At 37.5% G+C, this 21,838-nt stretch overlaps 1 protein-coding gene across 1 annotated transcript in view; it reads left to right on the top strand.

Annotated features, from left to right (window-relative positions):
- Window positions 1–673: 673 nt before the first annotated feature.
- FBXO28 (F-box protein 28) overlaps window positions 674–21,838 on the top strand; it is an 86,449-nt gene continuing 65,284 nt past the window's right edge. The window contains exons 1-2 of the mRNA XM_053712594.1: window positions 674–892; window positions 15,186–15,295. Coding sequence (XP_053568569.1) covers window positions 695–892; window positions 15,186–15,295 — 308 coding nt within the window. The 5' untranslated portion in view covers window positions 674–694. The remainder of the gene's footprint in view (window positions 893–15,185; window positions 15,296–21,838) is intronic.

Raw genomic sequence — 21,838 nt, forward strand, 5'->3', positions numbered from 1 at the left:
TATCTTTAAATTTCCACAGTAAAATCTTACCATATCATTGGATATCATAGAGGGGTGTGTGTGCGACTCACCTGCATTGACAAATTATTGGTCCAATGGGAGATTTTGTTTTTAACCCATATAGTATTTAAAAAATGTAACTTTATAAGCAATGGGTTGATATTTGGGGCTCTGTATCTTTAAATTTCCACAGTTAAATCTTACCATATTGCAAATTATAGACGGTGATGTATGTTTGACAACTGTGTAATCATTATTTTATTTATTACATTATGTTACAAATTGCACTATGTATTTTGCAGTGTCTGATAGCATTACCACTGATTTAGAAGTGTCTGATGGCTTTACTCCAGTAAATATTTTGTATTATCAACTACTATTATATTTCTTGCAGACGTATTTAACTATTTGATTTAATGAACGTCGCGATACAGATACTTAATTGGCATTTTTACACCATTACTTTTTGTAACGTTATTTGCTATATATACGCATAAACTTAAACTAAACACTATACAGACTACAAGCAGGAAAGTGGCAAAACTAAAAACGGAAGGAACGGAACTTATGTAAAATGGCGGCCCCCTGTCACGTAGTCATAGCACTGAAGTGGGAGGAGAAACGTGGCATATTGCCCACGCCCAGCGGAAGTGACGTTACGAGGGCAAGCGGCTCTCGCTGGAGGAAAAGAAAGATGTCTGCGGTGGTGGAGGATCGGGGAGAGGAAGGTATCTCGGGCTGCTTGGGTTCCTCATTCTGCCAAAGGACCGGGTCAGCATCCCCGTGCCCAGATCAGCAGCATCAGAGCAACACACTGCTCGAGCTCCCTATTGTGGCTATAGAGAATATCCTCAACTTATTAAACTACGATGAAATCAGCCAACTCCGACTGGTGAGATGTCAACAAGGGACTGGGAGGGCACTGCGGTGGCATGGTAACCGTCCTCCGTGGGCACAGACTACCCAAGAGGGATGCAGTGCATTAGTGCTGAGTGCTTTGCATCTCACCTTGGCTGCTAAATAGTTAAACGATTAATGTATAGCTCTTAATATGCCTGAAATCCCTGCAATATCATCACTTGATGTGTGCAGAGTGACTGATTCAATACTGAGTGTATATAGTGCTGGGGGTATTCTCAAGTGGGCAGTTTACATGGTAGAAACATGATGACAGTACATGAGATCCACTATATATATATATATATATATATATATATAATTGTGTGTGTTTTTTATTCTTTATATATACACATACACTCCTTTTTTTATTTAGTAAAATTTGTTTAGCATTCTGCCAATTGAATTGCACTTGTCTGCTAAGGTTAATTTTACAGATGTTTTTGTGCATACTGTTTCTGGTAGACCATTTATTTACCTTAGACTTTATTAAAAGCAAGAGCCTGAGAATAATATGCATAATTAGTTAAAGATATAATCTAGTCAAAATTAAACTTTCATGATTCAGAGTATGCAACTTTCTAATTTACTCCTATTAGTTTTTCTTTGTTCTCTTGGTATCTTTATTTGAAAAAGCCAAAATGTAAGCTTAGGAGCCTGCCATTTTTGGTTCAGAACCTGGGTAGCGACTGCTGATTGGTGTCTAAATGTAGCCACCAATCGGCAAGCTCTCCCCAGGTGCGGAACCAAAAATGTGCCGGCTCCTAAGCTTCCATTTTTGCTTTCTCAAATAAAGATTCCAAGAGAACAAAGAAAAGTGATAATCGGAGTAAATTAAAAAGTTGTTTAAGATTGCATGCTCCATCTGAATCATGAAAGTTTAACTATGCCTAGACAATTAATTTAAATATTGTAAAACAGTTGATAAAGGTTGCCTGCTTCATAAAGATAGGGATGCCTTAATGTTGTAACCTAGGTTTCATTTTCTCCTGAAGCAAATTGGGGACAGTTATAAATGGGTCACTAGAGTGTGCAACCAATATGTGTGTGCATGTAAAGGCATGAATTTTCTTCTAGCTTCTAAGGGGTTAATTCAGAAAGCTTGGGAATATGGAGGTGACCAAATGTTTTAACATTGAAGCAGTCGAATGACTGATACAGATGATCAAAGAAAATACTTTGGTCTCTGTTCTGCTTATTTGACACTGTCCAATTGTTTATGGCTTAAAACCCCGTATGGGGGAGACTTGAGATGTGGAGAGCAACTCCAGCCTCTGAGTAATCGCTACATAGCCAGCAATATTAGATATGAATATAACTCTTTGCAGAACACAAGATAGCTATCCATGATCACATAATTTTGGTGCTGGGGAAAGCAGTTTTCCAAGGAGCCCAAACATGGCGGGTGCTAGGATTTCTGGCTACACATGCAAAGACACATTTTTGCGGCCCCCTTTCCGAAGACATGATATACCCTACTATTACTGCTTTTGAAAGAGAAAATAGATTTGTTATCACATCAAATTCTTGACTTTTTTTAAATCTGATTTATTATAGCTATAATGGTAAATTTCTGCACAACATAGAACAATGAATCAAACTGTGGGGACCAGGAGGCAGGATGATCTTTCTTCTTTTTCACCATTATACCTAGATGAATACTAGCATGTCTAACAGGAAAATTTATCAAGCTGCAGATGGACAAGTTCCCAATCGGAGAACCTGTCCGCCTGCAATCGCCGACTGTCAAAATGTAAGACTGCAGAAGAGATCTGTTGTTCAATCCTGCCCCCTTCTCTTGGGCAACCAAACAAGAGAGTTTGGGGTGTTTTATCTCCGCCACTTAGGATCAGAGACTGCTTCTTAAGTTTGTGATTGCACACTCACTGTTGCAATACTAAGCCCTACAATAGATCACATTAACCTGTAGTTGATTACTGTCAAGTTTTGGCCAGGGGACCAGTACAACACACATTTTGACAAGTGTCACTGTATAGTGATAATAATGAAAAAAACAGAGAAGGCAGCAGCATAAATTGTCACCAAGTTTATTTGGCTACACAAAAGCCCACAACGTTTCGGGGTATTACCCCTTAATCATGTGGAACGTTGTGGGCTTTTGTATAGCCAAATAAACTTGGTGACAATTTATGCTGCTGCCTTCTCTGTTTTTGGCTATTTCTTGGGGTTGCAGGATCCCTGGCAGCTTGCAGTTGGTATATGTGTGCTGGACTTTCTTTCCATTTAGTGATAATAATGGACATTTATACTCTAATAAACACAACACCCTGTGCTATAGGATAATGAAAGCCATCTATACATACTGTATTGTTATTAAAATGTATACACTGAAATAGGACTTACCTTGCAGTATATCAAAAGTTTGAGGATTGTCAGTGCTTCTGAGTGTCCGCAAAAGAATAGAGTGACCAGGCGCCAACTAACGGAGGCTAGGTGTGAGGGTTAACAGCTGGAATTTATTATTACACAATATTGATGAATTAAAAGCAAAATAGACGATAAAAACTCCTAGTTCATGGATCCATGAATCATACAATAAAATAATATATTAATAATATGGTAATACAATAATAATACAATAATATTATAATAAAATATTGGTGGGTCTAAATAGACATAGTACAAATAGAAATTGCTTGATAAAAAAGCTGATGCTGCAGAGGATGATGAAACAAAAATACAAAAAAGTGACCAAATAGTGATCAAAAAAAATGTCCAGAAATTGGTGTCCAAAGCTTAAATCACTAGAAATGACTCGTGATAAATTATATCACAACACAAATCCTCAATAATGTGTCAAAGTTATGTCAGCAAAGTGTCCCAAAAAAAGCAATCCAAAAAATTGAGAAATCAAGTGTGTGGTTCAAAAGAATCTTAAAAAATGTAGTTCAAAAGATGAAACAGTGCAAAAACAAAAACAAAAGATGCTGGTGAAAAAAAGAAGAGATCCAAATTGTGTTAAAACCTTTCCTCCTGTTTTCTTCCAATGTGGGATGGTCAATTCACAGGACAGAAGAGGAACCCATATTAAAAAATAATAATAAATAATAAACTGTGTGTGCAATAAACATAAAAAATACCTGTGGAAAGAAATGCAAACAATGTGTAGCAAGTTTACAAATATTTGCTCCAATAGAATCAGGCTTACCAGTCTACGCGTTTCGGCCCCTCTAGGCCTTTATCAAGACTCTTGATAAAGGCCTAGAGGGGCCGAAACGCGTAGACTGGTAAGCCTGATTCTATTGGAGCAAATATTTGTAAACTTGCTACACATTGTTTGCATTTCTTTCCACAGGTATTTTTTATGTTTATTGCACACACAGTTTATTATTTATTATTATTTTTTAATATGGGTTCCTCTTCTGTCCTGTGAATTGATCATCCCGCATTGGAAGAAAACAGGAGGAAAGGTTTTCAACACAATTTGGATCTCTTCTTTTTTTCACCAGCATCTTTTGTTTTTGTTTTTGCACTGTTTTATCTTTTGAACTACATTTTTTTAAGATTCTTTTGAACCACACACTTGATTTCTCAATTTTCTCAATTTTTTGGATTGCTTTTTTTGGGACACTTTGCTGACATAACTTTGACACATTGAGGATTTGTGTTGTGATATAATTTATCACGAGTCATTTCTAATGACTTAAGCTTTGGACACTAATTTCTGGACTTTTTTTTTGATCACTATTTGGTCACTTTTTTGTATTTTTGTTTCATCATCCTCTGCAGCATCAGCTTTTTTATCAAGCAATTTCTATTTGTACTATGTCTATTTAGACCCACCAATATTTTATTATAATATTATTGTATTATTATTGTATTACCATATTATTAATATAATATTTTATTGTATGATTCATGGATCCATGAACTAGGAGTTTTTATCGTCTATTTTGCTTTTAATTCATCAATATTGTGTAATAATAAATTCCAGCTGTTAACCCTCACACCTAGCCTCCGTTAGTTGGCGCCTGGTCACTCTATATTCTTTTGCAGTCACTTTATCTTTGGTGAGAGCTAGGTTTCACCTCTTCCGGGCCTATAGGTGTTAGTTGGCGTTTGAGTACATACTTACATATGCTTCTGAGTGTCCGTCATCCCCAGTAATACCCATTAAGCTGTGGGTGGAAGAGAGTCCCACTTTTGTCACTGGCTTCACAAACTTTTATGAAGGATACTAAAGTTTTGCAGAGAGCACAGGGGCTGTGCAGTGAGATATTTCACCCAGGTGCTTCCAGCTGTTCTGGCTGACCTGCACTCTCTGCCTCCTTATGTTTCAGGGATTTTTCACTCCCATTTTAGCAATTATGCCATTGTATATGGCCCATATTAAGAAACCAAAATTAGGTAGCAAAAATAAAATAATTATACACATTAAATAAAACAATTGTCATGAACCAAATTTTTGCGCCTACCCCTACAGGGGCGCCTAGTTCCATTTTAGCACCAGTCCTGAGCCCAAATATGCCTTGATAGGGGCAGGGGATAAGGTGCTACATGAAAAATTCAAGCCAGTTTAATGGGGGAGGGGGCGTATGATGTTTGGTGTCTACAGATTTGCTAATTTAGTCATGAAAATTATGATTTAATTCTTCATGTAGTGGGCACACTGGGTTGTTGGCCTGTTTCCCTAGGGCCAATATCTCAAATGAAACAGGCCATCCAGATCAGTGTGAGATACCGTAATCTGGGCAGTATCCACCTACTCCAGGAGTGGGTCATGTGACTTGGACTTGCTTATAAAGTCGTGTTGAATTCCACTTAGCACAAATGAACACAAGAAGGATGTGGGAAGTCTTAGTCACCATTTTACTTTTTAAATTTAGTTGTAGTTTCCTTTTTTATATACCATCTAATTTCATGTATTCCTTTCTCCTCTCTCTCCTCTTTTTTTTTTTTTTAATCCACCATAAACTTTTTTCAGTTTAAACTATACGTTGAATCAGATCTTCTTTTTTTTTTTTGTTTTTTTTTTTTTGCTCTAGTAACAATTTACGGCTTCCTGAAAATTGGGAATAACTACCATAGAGTTAAAGAAAAATAAATATATATATTTTTTTTAAGTTTTAATGCAACTGTAATTTTGGGGTAGCCCAAAAAGCTGTGAATAATACGTTTGGGTTGGTTGGTGGCAGCAAATTTTCATGTCAGGTGAAGTGTGGGCAGGATTTTGGGGATTAGTGTTGGTTTTGGGATAAGGCAGCTGACGGCCCTGTGAGGCTAAGCCCTTTGTGCCCACACTCTCCCTGTTGTCACAGCTTGGCAAGTAGCTCTGTCTGTGGCAAGCTGGTAGCAGAGGTGAATATTTGCCAATATTGGTTTTGGGGGTGATGTAAGTAAAATTTGGGGGTTCATGTGGGTTGGCTCTTATGTCCTGGTAAGGATTTTGGATAAGGCATCTGGAGACCCTGTGAGGTTAAAGTGAATGTAAATTTTGATGCTAAAGTGCCCGGTTTCTAAAAATTTGATTAAAAACAGGGGCACTTTAGTTCATCAAAATTTACATTTCACCCGTGTTGTGAAAAAATACTTAATTTTAATCTTGACAGCTGCTCCAGCTTCCTCCGCTCGTTGCAAAGCCTCTTCTTGGGTCTAAAATGAGGAATCCGGCTTCTTCCAATCACGGCGTTGAATCAGACACTGATTCCCCCGGGGGGAAGCCGTGATTGGAGGATGACTGATCCATCATTTCTGACGTCAGAAATGGCTTGCGAGAACCGGGGGAAGCTGGAGCGGCTGTCAAGATTAAAAGGTAAGTATTTTCACAACACAAGTGAAATGTAAATTTTGATGAATTAAAGTACCCCTGTTTTTAATCAAATTTTTAAAAACCGGGCTCTTTAGCATCGAAATTTACATTCACTTTAACCCCTTCATGCCCACACTCCCTGTTTTCACAGCTTAGCAAGTGGCTCTGTCTGTGGCAAGCTGGTGACAGATGTGGATCTATAGCCCTGCCCATAGTAAATTTGATAGTTGCGTGTTTAGTTAAAGGGATATGAAACCCGTGTTTTTCTATCCTGATTCAAAAAGAGAATACAATTTTAAACAGCTTTCCAATTAAGTTCTATTATCTAATTTGCTTCAGTCTCTTGGTATCCTTGGTTGAAAAGCACAAATACTCAACTGGGAGCTAGCTAAATGCACTGGGATAGCCAATAAGATGAGGCATATATGTGCATCCACCAATCAGCACTTCTTGAGTCTACCTAGGTATCATTTTCAACAAAGGATATCAAGCGAAGGAAACAAATTAGATATTAGAAGTAAATTGGAAAGTTGTTTAAAATCAGATGCTCTATCTGAAATAATTTGGGTTTTATGTCCCTTTAACCCTGTGTTGTATGCTGGTTACTATGGTGTAGGATTAATTATCCCTTGTTCCTGTTTCTGCAAGTCTCACGGTCAGGGGTGGTATAGCAGTACAACCCTGTCCGTGATAGTCTTGAGTCTACTTCTAACAACAATGCCCTCAATTTTTATGATTAAAGGGGTATTATAGTGAAAAAATGGCATATCTAATGATTTACAGCATGCCATTTTAGCACTGTTGACCTTGCCATTCTGTGTGTTTAACCCGTGCAAATGGGGGTAAACGCATAAAGTAGTACTTGGGAGCTACAGAGAACTGCTTGTCTAGAGTGGGGACTGCCATTTAGCTGTGACAGTCGCACAACTGTGTGATGCTACTAGCAATTAGGCCATTTCCACACTTGACCAGAAGCTCTCTGTAGCTCCCGAACTGTACTTTACACTGCTCCTTTATGGGGCTTAAACACAGAGGTGCAGGGTCACTAGTGCTAAAACTACATGCTCTAACAGTGATTTTTAACCTTTTTTTTTTGCCGTGGCACACTTTTTTACATTAAAAAATCCTGTGGCACACCACCATCCCAATATTTAAAAAAAAAATCACACATTGTAGCCTAATACAGCATATATATATATATATATATATATATATATACACACAAACACACACATACTGTATGTATTGTGCTGTTATGCCATGCCTCCTACAAACTGCCCCTGCACTGGGAGTAAAAAACAAGCAAAGTTTAAAAAATGTCACACTGTTGTCAGTCTGCCGTGGCACACCTGAGGATCTCTCACGGCACACTAGTTGAAAAACACTGCTCTAACAAATTAGATCCATTTTCACCCACTATAATGACCCTTTAAAGGGATGTTAAACAGTAAATACATGCTAGACATAATGATGTATTCAAAACAAAGATTAGCCTTAGAGTAATATGTAGAAGTATTTTTTTTTTACAATTATATTATGTGTGTGTGTGTGTGTGTATATATATATATAATATTTTATTTTTTTCTATGAGGCTCGCTGGATTTCTGTTTTGTTCAGAAGTAGCTGGGGTTTTTTCCCCCCAATAATGGAAATGATTAACTGTAGATACTGTTGTGGCATGCAGTTATTAATAAAACATGGCTCGCATAGCAGGATTGACTTTCCCGAAGGGTAATTCATGTGATTAATGTGATATGGCAAGGGGAAATGAAAGCAGGTCAGGAGTTAATGCTGGCAGGGAGGATCTAGGGTTTTGCCTGTGTGAATTCTAGACTAGTCTAAATGTGTATCCTGTGGCAAAATAACCTCTAAAATGTCTTGAAAAAAATGTTTTATTTATTAAACTTTTTTTCTTGAAAAGCAAATTGCTATTTGTAGGAAACATGGCTGGTGCTAAACTATTGCGATATGTGTGTATGTATGTATACAGTTGTGCTCATAAGTTTACATACCCTGGCAGAAATTATGATTTCTTGGCCATTTTTCAGAGAATATGAATAAAACAAAAACTTTTCTTTCACTCATGGTTTGTGTTTGGCTGAAGCCATTTATTATCAATCAACTGTGTTTACTCTTTTTATATCATGACAACCGAAACTACCCAAATGACCCTGATCAAAAGTTTACATACCCTGGTGATCTTGGCCTGATAACATGCACACAAGTTGACACAAATTGATTTGAATGGCTATTAAAGGCAACCATCCTCACCTGTGATCTGTTTTCTTGTAATTAGTGTATGTGTATAAAAGGTCAATGAGTTTCTGGACTCCTGACAGACCCTTGCATCTTTCATTCAGTGCTGCACTGACGATTCTGGATTCTGAGTCATGGGGAAAGCAAAATAATTGTCAAAGGATCTGCGGGAAAAGGTAGGTGAACTGTATAAAACAAGAAAGGGATATAAAAAGATATCCAAGGAATTGAGAATGCAAATCAGCAGTGTTCAAACTCTTATAAAGAAGTGGAAAATGAGGGGGTTCTGTTGAAACCAAACCACGGTCAGCTAGACCAACTAAAATTTCAGCCACAACTGCCAGGAAAATTGTTCGGGATGCAAAGACAAACCCACACATAACTTCAGGTGAAATACAGGACATGTGGTGTTGCTGTTTCAAGATACACAATAAGGAGGCACTTGAAGAAAGATGAGCTGCATGGTCGAGTCGCCAGAAGAAAGGCATGCCATTACTACGCAAATGCCACAATGTATCCCGCTTACAATACGCCAAACGGCACAGAGACAAGCCTCAAACCTTCTGGCACAAAGTCATTTGGAGTGATGAGACCAAAATTGAGATTTTTGGCCACAACCATAAACACTACATTTGGAGAGGAGTCAACAAGGCCTATTATAAAAGGTACTCCATTCCTACTGTGAAACATGGAGGTGGATCGCTGATGTTTTGGGGATGTGTGAGCTACAAAGGCACAGGAAATGTGGTCAGAATTGATGGCTAGATGAATGCAGTATGTTATTAAACAGAACGCCTTATTTTCTTTATTAGAGTTTGAACACTGCTGATTTGCATTCTCAATTCCTTGGATATCTTTTTATATCCCTTTCCTGTTATATACAGTTAAACTACCTTTTTCCCCACAGATCCTTTGACAATTCTTTTTCTTTCCCCATGACTCAGAATCCAGAAACGTCAGTGCACACACTAGGTAAAAGGCGGCAGTCACTGGTCTTTTCAAAGTGTACTTTAATTGAACAAAGTGACGTTTCGGGGGGACACTCCCCTTCCTCAGACAAGGTTGACACAAATTGATTTGAATGGCTATTAAAGGTAACCATCCTCACCTGTGATCTGTTTTCTTGTAATTAGTGTATGTGTATAAAAGGTCAATGAGTCCCCGAAACGTCACTTTGGAAAGACCAGTGAGTGCCGCCGTTTACCTACTATATTTAACCGTTGGCACCCTGGCAGTTGCTATTGTGGTGAGAGTGCTCCTCTTTTTTGGAAATATATATATGTATACACACACATATATACACATACTTACGTAGGTATATGTGTGTGTGTGTGTGTATATTTATATATTATGTACGCGCGCACGCTCCCCATGACCTTTTTTTAGCGGGTGCACCAACCGGCTGATTTTACTGACCATACGGCTAAAAATGTTAGCCAGTATTAAATTTCAAATTTTATTGCACAAATTTATCATTAAAGACATTTATTTTAAATTATGCAATTAATTTGTGTTTTAGATAGCTGAAAATATTTATCATTTTAAAAAATATTACACTATCCCCCACCTGGCTACTTCATAATACCACCTAGCTGGCAAAATGTTTGTGTAAAACGCTGTATAAATAACAAGTGTATTGTAAATGGGCCAGCATCTAAACTTTACATTCTTGCATTTCAAATAAAGATAACAAGAGAATGGGGAAAATTAGAAAGTTGCTTAAAATTTCATGCTCTATCTGAATCACAAAAGAAAATAATTGGGTTCAGTGTCCCTTTAAGCATTTATAGCTATGCATATACAGCCACATGCTACATATTAAAAAAAAAAAAAAAAAAAAAAAAAAAAAAAAACCTCATTTCAGTATAAATAACCATTGGATTATAATGTATCTTAAATAGAAAACTATCTTTAGATGGGGGTTTTTTCTCTCAAAAAGCATTTTATTTAAATTAAAAAAAAAAAAAATCTCGTACGTGACCTATAATGAATTGTAATGAGCAGATCACCTAGCGCTCGTACGTGACCTGTAATGAGCAGATCACCTAGCGCTCGTACGTGACCTATAATGAGGAGGTCACCTAGCGCTCGTACGTGACCTATAATGAGGAGGTCACCTAGCGCTCGTACGTGACCTGTAATGAGCAGATCACCTACCGCTCGTACGTGACCTATAATGAATTGTAATCGGCAGATCACGCAGCAGGCAATGCAAAAAACATTTTTTTTTATTATTTTTTTAAACAGGGTCAGGAGTGTCAAGTGAAGCTTACTCAGTAACAGGAATCAGTCCGCTGAAGAGGACATTACTGGATCGCTATTGAATACTGTCAAACTTAAAATTTAAGCCTTTCTTGCGTACAGAAAAAATAAATATATGTGTGTGTGTTTATATATACAGTACACATATACACACGCACTTGCATGTCTACATATAAGAGCATGTAATTGTTCTACAGTGTTTTTTAAATTCATGATATAATTTGTTGAGTTTTAATGAGTTTTTAACTTTCCCTAACTACTAACTCGGGTGGAATAATTAGCTTGTATAATGACATTGATAGAGTTTGGCTGATTTTACATTAGCATCCAGGTTTAGCATTGTTACAAATTGATATTTTTGCAAACTACTTGCTGATTTTTTCTGGCAACAATTTTCATTTTCTGGCAACGAAGATCTTTCAGAAAATTAATTAAATATGTAAACTGGGTGGCTGTAAATAACTTGCTAATTAGATTGTCAGTAATACAGTATCATATGTTATAAAATAAGTATGCAATATGGTATGATTGGTTTGTTTAATACAGGGGTTTCAAGCTCAATGTGTCTGGGGGCCACATATAGCCCCAGGGTCAGTAGAAAATCTCCACATACTGATTTTGTGTTGGACAGTCCTGCAGTCTTTAGTCTCTCCCATTTGTTTCTTTCAGAAGAGGAAAGGGAGTTTGAGACTTCGGGTCTCTGACCCTTATGTTAGAGCAATATTGTTTTGGAGAATAGAAAATAAGAAAAAGAATGTTACCCATTAGATGGCAGTATAAGATACTACTTATGTTACTGAAATCATGTGACTGACTGCCATATTTTTGTGTGTATAAATATGTAGTGTGTGTAATACATGATATTAAGAACATAAAAAAGATAGAGTGGATAGAGTCTCTATGTAAGGTGCGCAAAGTTCCGAACCATTCAGATAGTGATAATTCCCAGTGTCTTTCTCGGAGGAGCAGGCAGCACTCTTGAACAATGCGGTTTAGACAGGCACCTGTATGGACAGAGAGAAAGAGAGGCGCCTCATGGGACAGTATCGTGCTAGTAGAGATATCAGACAGTGCGACATCACGTAAGTGAATATACTCACAAAAGTAGCGGCATATATGGATGCCTAGTAGAGCAGGACGGGACTTACTGTAGCCCGACAGACAAACGCTCCAGTGCTAGGACGTAGGATCACGGAGCCCGGCAGCCACAAACAGTCAGCGTCAGTGGTAGGAGCTGTTCCGGGAGTAGCCAATAGCCAGACGTCACAGATAGCATGGCGGGTCAACGGACCAATCAGAAATAGGAGAGCGTGGAGCAAGTGATAATATAAAAACTCGTATTTATTGAGTTGAGTTAAAAACAAGAAGCATACAACGCGTTTCTCGACCTACGGGTCGTTTCATCAGGCTGATAATGCCTATATAAAAACTTGCTCTACTTATAATAACAATAAGCCTATCAAAAGCTGACCTGACCCACACACCCCTGTTGGGGGCCAATGAGGAAGCCAGTGAGGAGTGGCCGAATGATGGCCAATCACAATAGCCCAGTCAATAGAGTGTGTGTGTGTGTGACGTGAGCTACATACAAAGATACAAAATCAGCATTTAAATACACTGCAAATTATTAACTAAACATTAATTATTCTTATACATGATATAATATCATAAATGCTAAAAAATGAAATAAAAACCTTGAACATATACAAACAAGACTCGACTTATAAGTCACATCATTAAAAATCAGTTCATTGGTCCTAAAAGCGCCACACATATATGTAATGGAGGCACCCTACGTATATGGATAGATACAAAGTATATACGTTGAGGCAGCCAGGACTATTAATGAGATGGTATATCATCAGATTAAAAAACACAAAAACATAAACCTTCGTATGTGACCAGTAACATTCTAAACAAAGGAAATAGTCTAATATTAAAAAACAAAATGATATATAAATGTTACAACCAACGATGCCTATCAGGCCAATATATAGACATATATATATATATATATATATATATAACAGGAAATGTGCACAGTCCTAGGTTGTTTAATGGTACTTGGCTAAGTAGATTATGTGGAAGTCCTTATATATAGCTGTTAGACAAAGCTGTATATTGCTTAGTGATTTGAGCCTCTCCCCTCTCTGTTAGGTCTGCTAGTGATTGAATGTGAGCAATCTTTGAACAAAGTGAGTACTGTAGACGGTGCTATAGCGAATGCGGTATCAACTCACCAGCAAAAGCTCTAGTACTCGATACTGTGTGTTTGCGAATGCGGTATCAACTCACCAGCAATCGCTCTTTGTCCTCGCGGCAGTCCGCGCTGCTCTCCGTTTATTCTGTCCCTTCGAAAGTGCTGTTGTCCAGTTAGCTGTGCTGTGTAGCGTCCTTAGGAAGCGCGGGTGATGCCGCGTCTGACTCCTCCTCTGTAGGTGACGTAGGTGCAGGAAAGATACCCGATTGGTAGTTACGGGTGGGAGCGCTTCTGTTTCTCTCCGTTGGGACGAGTGTGACTGCTTTAGTGAAATAGCAAAGGTAAACAGACCAGGGGTTAATAGAAGCGTGAAAAAATCCTCTTTGAGTTAGCCAAGGATATAGTACCATGGGTGTGAGATCCAGTCCTCAGGGCTCGCTAGCCATATGTACAGGAACAACAAAAAATTGAAGACTACTGGATCGGTTTCAACCAAGTGGTTTATTCAGGCATAGGTGATTGATTTTTTGTTGTGTATATATATATATATATATATATATATATGTATATGTATATGTGTATATATATATATATATATATATATATATATATATATATATATATATATATATATATATATATATATATATATATATATATATATATACACAAGCATACATGCATAATACAAATATCTGATAGACCCATACATAACACAGGCCACAGCCAAATTACAATAAAAAAAGTTGTTATATTCAAAAAAATATATAAAAATAAGTAATAACATATGCAAATACATTTAACCTATAAATAACAATCCATAAAAAATATATATGTATATAAAGGGTATATAAAACAAAGTGGGGCCTAAAATGAGTATTGATATATTAAGAACATAGACATATTTTGGGAGCCATGGATTAGATGAAAATGTAATTGTTATGGTGTTCTGGGTATTTTCAGCATCTACATCATCTTCATGTCCTGCCCTGATGCACCAAAACACTATAATCATAGTTTTTTCTGTTGGCCCAAATGTAAAACATGTAGTGTGATTTTTTTTTTTTTTTTTTTGGGGGGGGGGGGGGGATATGTTTGTGTTTAATTTAATACATTTTTTTTTTAAACATTTTCATATTCTGCTTGAGGCTAGCAGCTCTCTGATGCTCCAGAGTGGTACCTCAACTATGTGTTCAACACAGTTGTCAACAAATCTCTTTAAATGTAGGAGTCAGTAAGAATATTTAGGAATTGGACATAATTTTAGGAGCCAGATATTGGGATTTGTATATAGATAGATGGAGAGGAGAACAAAAAGTTAGGAGCCAGGGGTAATATTCTAAGAGCCAGTGGCTCCCTAGCACCTGGCTTTGTCGAGCCCTGGTTTAACTCACACCACAAGAGAGATCTTGAGTGCATACTGCAGTTGTCTTTGTATAGAGCAGTGCACCAGTAATCTTCAGATGTCACATTAGAGCAGATTTCTGAGCCAGCTAAACGTGCATGCTAGTTTCTGTGCAGTACTGGTATATGGTGGTGCTAGTAAGTAGAATCTAGTAAACCTGTGTGTTCTGTACACTTATGCTTGCAATGCTGGCTCAGCGTATTGTTACTGTTTGTTTATTTTGTATAAAAGTGTGAAGCTGAGACTTTGAGTGTAAGTTTAGATTTTTAATACAGAGGGAAGCATAGAAACTATTTGCCTATAATTAGATGTCATCAATATACATGAACTTTCTGCTGTAAGAAAAACAAATGTTTTTCTTTAACCCCTAACCATTTTGCTCTCATGTCCTGTAGGTTTGCAAGCGTATGGACTTAGTTTGCCAACGAATGCTCAACCAGGGCTTCTTGCGAGTGGAGAGGTACCATAACCTGTGTCAGAAGCAGGTCAAAGCACAGCTGCCAAGGTAAGTGCTGGCTACAACTGTCAGTATACTGAGGAATGATCCTTTAGGCTACGTAACCTTCCTCTGCTTGACAAACAATGCAGCAATTGTTTTTAGTCTGTTTTCCCCTCGGTTGAATCTACCCTGATATAAACAAGTCTCTACAACGTCACTTTAATAATGTGGGGAATTAAGACTTAATTACACCTAGTTTAAACCAAACACTTCCTAGAGACTTTAACCCCTTAGTGACCAGACCATTTTTCAATTTTCTTACCCTTAAGGACCAGGGCTATTTTTACATTTTTTGCAGTTTGTGTTTCCTCTTACTCATTTACTGTACCCGCATATTATATACCGTTTTTCTTGCCATTAAATGGACTTTCTATAGATACCATTATTTTAATCATATCATATAATTTACTATAAAAAAAATATAAAATATGATTTTTTTTTTTTTTTTTTTAAAACGCACTTTTTCTAACTTTGACCCCCAAAATCTGTTACACATCTACAACCACCAAAAGAACGCCTATGCTAAATAGTTTCTAAATGTTGTCCTGAGTTTAGAAATATGTTTACATGTTCTTTGCAAGTTATAGGACAGTAAGTACAAGTAGTACTTTGCTATTTCAAAACCATTTTTTTTCTCCAAAATTAGCCATAGTTACATTGGAACACTTATATCTCAGGAATACCTGAATATCCCTTGACATGTATATATTTTAGTAGACAACCCAAAGTATTGATCTAGGCCAATTTTGGTATATTTCATGCCACCATATCACTGCCAAATGTGATCAAATAAAAAAAAAAAAAAAAAAATTGTTGACTTTTTCACAAACTTTAAGTTTCTCACTGAAATTATTTACAAGCAACTTGTGCAATTATGGCACAAATGGTTGTAAATGCTTCTCTGGGATCCCCTTTGTTCAGAAATAGCAGACCTATATGGCTTTGGGTTGCTTCTAGGTAATTAGAAGGCCGCTAAATGCCGCTGCGCACCACACTTGTTTTATGCCTAGCTGTCTGCCAGTACCCCCCAAAAAATGCTTTTTTTTTTTTTCCCTTTCTCTATAAGTAAAACTTTTTTGTAGTGTGGCTGCCCCCCCCCCCCCCTCAATACCCTATCTCTCTCCCTCCCCCTCCCAGATCCCTTGCCCAACATTTAATTCCCACCTCCCTCTTCATCCTTCACAAACAATTTACATTGCAAATGTGGCACATGCGGAGTACAGGGACATGAAGCAACCATCAATGGGCCACCCATCTGCCTTCCAGCAGCAGCTCCCACCAACGATCGGCACCATCGATGGCCGATGCAGAAAGGGCCACAGAGTGGCTCTCTCTGCATCGGATCCTTAAAAAGGGTGTTGCAGGATGCCTCAGCTCCTGCTGAGCATGTGCAAGAGTTCACAATATATACACATATGCACTTTGTGATTGGCTCATAGCGTCACAGGGAGAGGGATACATGGAAGTGGTATTACATTATCTTTCTTTTATGCATTTGTTTTTGCAATTCTACTGTATTTAATTGCCCCCTAAAGCAGTGCTTGACGAATATGTTCAAAAATAAGCCAATAAGAATATTTAGGAGCCAGGCATATTTTTTAGGAGCCAGACAGTTGGATTTGTATATAGATATATGGAGAATAACCCAAAAAGTTAGGAGCCAGGGGTAAAATTCTAGGAGCCAGTGGCTCCCAGGCTCCTGTTCTGTTGGGGAATGTTATTGTCTTTTGGAGTTCTGCTCATTTTGTATACGTGTGACTTTCAAGGGTCTTGCTGTATCCCAGAGTTCAAGGTATTGACAGACTTTGTATGATTTAGGTTTTTCCATCCCAACAGGATGCATTTTAATTCTGAATAACAAAGTGCAGTTTAGAGACCTTCCTCATAGATGGGACACAGGATTACATTGTGGGTAGTTACCTTGCTTTCATGTTGGATTACGTGCCTCAAGTTTCCATGTCCTTTTTGTAGCTCTTGTCTGCCTAAAGTAAATTGATGTCTTATCCAGCAGTGGCTGCATGGTGATGCGCTTAATCTTCCCCTCGTTCTGTTGTGCCACAGAGGCTTACATTCTGTTGGCATTCGGTGGAGCGGATTTTTGTGGCGCTATACAAATAATAAAAATATTTGATTTATTCAGCTTGCATCTGTAACAGACATCCAGAGGCTGATCCCTCTCATGTGCTGCATGGTCTTCTTAACAACTTTAGGCCATTTTTGTCAGGTTCAGACGCTGTCTAAAAATTCAGACACTAGCTGCATTTTTTCATATGAACAGATGCTTTTCCTCCTGGTTTATTTAAGTCTAAGCTGCCTCTTGAAAGAGAAAGTGTTTTTTGACTACATATCGGTCATCCTACACCCCCTCAGATATAACTATCTGTTTCCCCTCTCATATATTAATTTCATTGTTTGTTTGTTTTTGCGTTAAACTTAATTAAAACCAAAATAAAAATTAATCCTTTTATGGTTTAAATCAGGTGCGTCCAATTTTCTGGCTTCCCTGGGCCACATTGGAAGAAGATTTGTCTTGGGCTACACATAAAATACACTAACGATAGCTGATGATAATTTTCGTGATAGCAGCCACCATAGATAAGCAAAAAGTCCTCTCATAATAATCGTAATTATGCGCAGTTCCGTTCGGAGGGTCTTTTTAAAATGGGGGGGGGGGGGGCGTGTCTGAACAGTCGCATCTCTCCAGAGCTCCAGCCAATCTAGAAAATCTGCCTACTTCTCGGGACATCTTAGATATTCCTCTATATAAGTCCACTTTACTGCATAGTCCTGCTGTGCCACATATCTCAAAGAATTACCTGTATTCTTGACACTGAAGAACTTGAAAGTCCTCTTGGTAAACACGGCATCATGCATACGTGCTTTGCCCGTATTCTACAAAGAAGGGCATCTTTAAACTGTCTAAAGACTGGACATAACTGGCAGAAAAAACCTGGGGACTAATCACAAATGAACTCTCCTTTATATAGCAACCATGCTCAGTGGCTATCTGTAACTTCTATGTTTGTGCTTCACCCTGTTCTATAGTGTTTAAAGGTGGGGGGGGGGTTGTTTTCTCACTTATATTTTGAAGTATCCTTTAATTAGCGTAAATGTTTTAAAGTGTGCATGTTAAAACAATGGAAAGAGTCATCAGATTGTAGCTCACAGCATCCGCTTCATGTTAATACTAACATATATTACTCCTAGCAAAAATTGATAGTAATGTTATAAGGGTACTGGGATTATATATCGAGAGACATTTCAGGCATAGTTGTCCAACCTATATCCGATCCCTACACTGTGGCTTACGGCCTGGGCTGCAGAAGGGCAGAAATTAAAAAATAACTGAATAAAGTGACACATCTTGCCATAAAATTAAAGAAATAGTTTGTGTAATTATAATTCCTAAACAGTTAAACATCTCAATCCCTGCTTAGGGATGTGCTAATTCTCTCTTCCCCACTAGATGGCGACATCACCATATCATATAGCACTGTATATTATGAACCAGCTGGAGGGGCAATCACATTTTTACCACATTAGAACTAAAAACATAGCGCCTTGTGCTTGATCGCACATTCCTCACTATATCCCAAAGACAACTATAAAACAATTTGTAAAAGGTATAAAGTGCTAATAGTATGTAAACTAGAAATTTTATTAGTCAGTTCAATTTTTAGGCTATAAGCTCCAATGACTCACACCACTTAGAAAAAAATAACTCTACTTTTTTTCTCAACTTTTATTTCTATATAACTCAATACAGCTTATAAATAAATTTACTAAAGACCCAAGAGAGGTCTTATTAGGCATTGATGGGGCCAAGAATGAGGTACATTGAACCAGTGAATATTTTGCGGCTTGGACCCTGTGTTTATATTTACAATAGCAGAAGGCAATAGTTAGCTTAATGAGTTAATGTTATATACTACAGTGTCAAATGGTCTTAGAGCTATTCTCGCTACATATTTCATTGTGACAGAGGTCTTAACTTTTGGTTAGAAAGGGCCACACTAATCTTTTCTACTAATGTTACAAGGTCCTAAATTATAATGATGAATAATACAACGCACGAACCATGTTATCCTCAAGCTATTATACGCTCACTTCTGTGATATACTCTATTGCAATGAAAGTTTGGGTTTATATTTAAAGATACTACACTCGGACTACCCTTAAGCTTAACCCTGTGTTTGTGATTAGACCTCCTGACTAACCAAAAGAAAGTTCATGGAAAAAATGTGTTTAGGGTTAGCGCTAAATTAAAGCTTAAAAAGGTGTAGAGATAAGTATTCTGTAAGATTTATATTATTCTTATATAATGATATTCATATCAACAATGTGTTTCATAAAAAATTTTTTTAATAAAAATTAAAAATACAAATAAAGATGGATGCCGGCATCGATTCTAAATGGAAAATTATATACAATGTATATAAGAATGAAACGTTATGTTTTAAAACAATGTAGCAAGATAAATAAAAGCAATTTGAACAGGTTTTGAGTAGTATACTTTAAAGAAAAATAGCGATTGTCACCGTGCATATAGGTGTTAGATATTTACATTGATATTACCTTATATGCAGAGATTTGTGTGTATTCGCTATTTCAATGGACCGGGACTCTCAGTGTTCAGTCCTGTATTGACTATGTTTTTTGAAACAGTTTCTGTTTCTCGGTAGTTCTCTCAAAAGAAAGGCAGGTCAAAGTTCCAACTATATTTTTCTTTGCCGTATGATGTCCGTGTCCTGACACTCTTCTCAGTATCAACTCCGTAGTCTGTGATGGCTTTGTATGCGTATCATATACGCCGTATTGGATGTCTGTATGACAGTGAAATCTCTGTTTTGTTGTGGGGAGTTTTCTCCCTGTGGTCAATTTCCTCCAAGTGGTTCCGGAGTAAAGTTGAAGAGAAGTAGCTTGTTTGTTTGTTGAGTCTCCGCTGTCTTATTTCACAGCGGTTAATTTATAAGAAGAATAGTGATCAGATCATGGGTTAGGAATTATACTTATAGAACTCCACACGCTTTTGTTTAGTTCAAAGTACCCAACCTACTGCACTATATCAAACTTAAATGAAAGTATCAAAGAGTAGCAATCTTTCCAGTGAGCAAAGTTCTACGCGTTTCAGCCCTTGGGCCTTTATCAGGATCTTGATAAAGGCCCAAGGGCTGAAACGCGTAGAACTTTGCTGATGCTGTCAATTTGATTGTCTATTCTTAATTTTTAAGAAAGTTTGCGAATTTGTGTTGGGCCGCAGGTTGAACACCACTAGTGTAAAGGATGCAAAAAGAATGTAAGAAATGTGAGATTAATCACAATTTTGTTTCCACATTTTCACAATGTAATGTATGGTCCTATCCCTGTCCAAACTTAAAGTGAAAGTAAATCCTAGCGTTTTACAAATGCTAGGATTTACTATTGAAACAAATAAAGGGGACATTCATTCATGAAGTATAAAGATTCTTTATGTAGTAAGCTCCTTTACTTGATTCAATCGATCGCTGTGTTTACCTTGTACAGCAGCCCATGGCAAAAAAATTTTTTTGGCTAAGAGGTGACATTTTCACATCTTAGCCAATAGCCATGTGGTAAATCCGACTCCCATGAGCGCCAAGCCGGATTTACCGCACGGCTATTGGCTAAGAGGTGAAAACGTCACCTCTTAGCCAAATTTTTTTTTTGCTGTGGGCTGCTGTACAAGGTCAACACAGTGATCGATTTAATCACTTATTAAAGGAGCTTTCTACTTGAAGTATCTTATACTTCATGAATGAAAGTCCCCTCTATTTGTTTCAATAGTAAATCCTAGTGTTTTTAAAGTGAAAGTAAATCCTAGCGTTTTACAGAGATAGTAAACCCAAACATTTTCTCTTGTAAGGTGTATCCAGTCCACGGATCATCCATTACTTGTGGGATATTCTCATTCCCAACAGGAAGTTGCAAGAGGATCACCCACAGCAGAGCTGTTATATAGCTCCTCCCCTAACTGCCATATCCAGTCATTCTCTTGCAACTCTCAACAAGCATGGAGGTAGTAAGAGAGAGTGGTGAAATATAGTTGGGTTTTTTTTCTTCATTCAAAAGTTTATTTTTAAATGGTACCGGAGTTGTACTGTTTTATCCCAGGCAGTAAATAGAAGAAGAATCTGCCTGCGTTTTCTATGATCTTAGCAGGTTGTAACTAAGATCCATTGCTGTTCTCACATATGTCTGAGGAGAGAGGTAACTTCAGCGGGAGAATGGTGTGCAGGTTATCCTGCTATGAGGTATGTGCAGTTATAATTTTTTTATAGAAATGTAAATGCTAGAAAATGCTGCTGATACCGGATTAATGTAAGGTAAGCCTGGATACAGTGATTTAATAGCGACTGGTATCATGCTTACTGTCAGAGGTAATACTCTTATAAAATTGCAATATAAAACGTTTGCTTGCATGTTTAAGCGTTTTTATATATGTTTTGGTGATAAAACTTTATTGGGGCCTAGTTTTTCCACATGGCTGGCTTAAATTTTGCCTAGAAACAGTTTCCTGAGGCTTTCCACTGT

This window comes from Bombina bombina, chromosome 4, assembly GCF_027579735.1.
Source record: "Bombina bombina isolate aBomBom1 chromosome 4, aBomBom1.pri, whole genome shotgun sequence".
Taxonomy (NCBI): domain Eukaryota; kingdom Metazoa; phylum Chordata; class Amphibia; order Anura; family Bombinatoridae; genus Bombina; species Bombina bombina.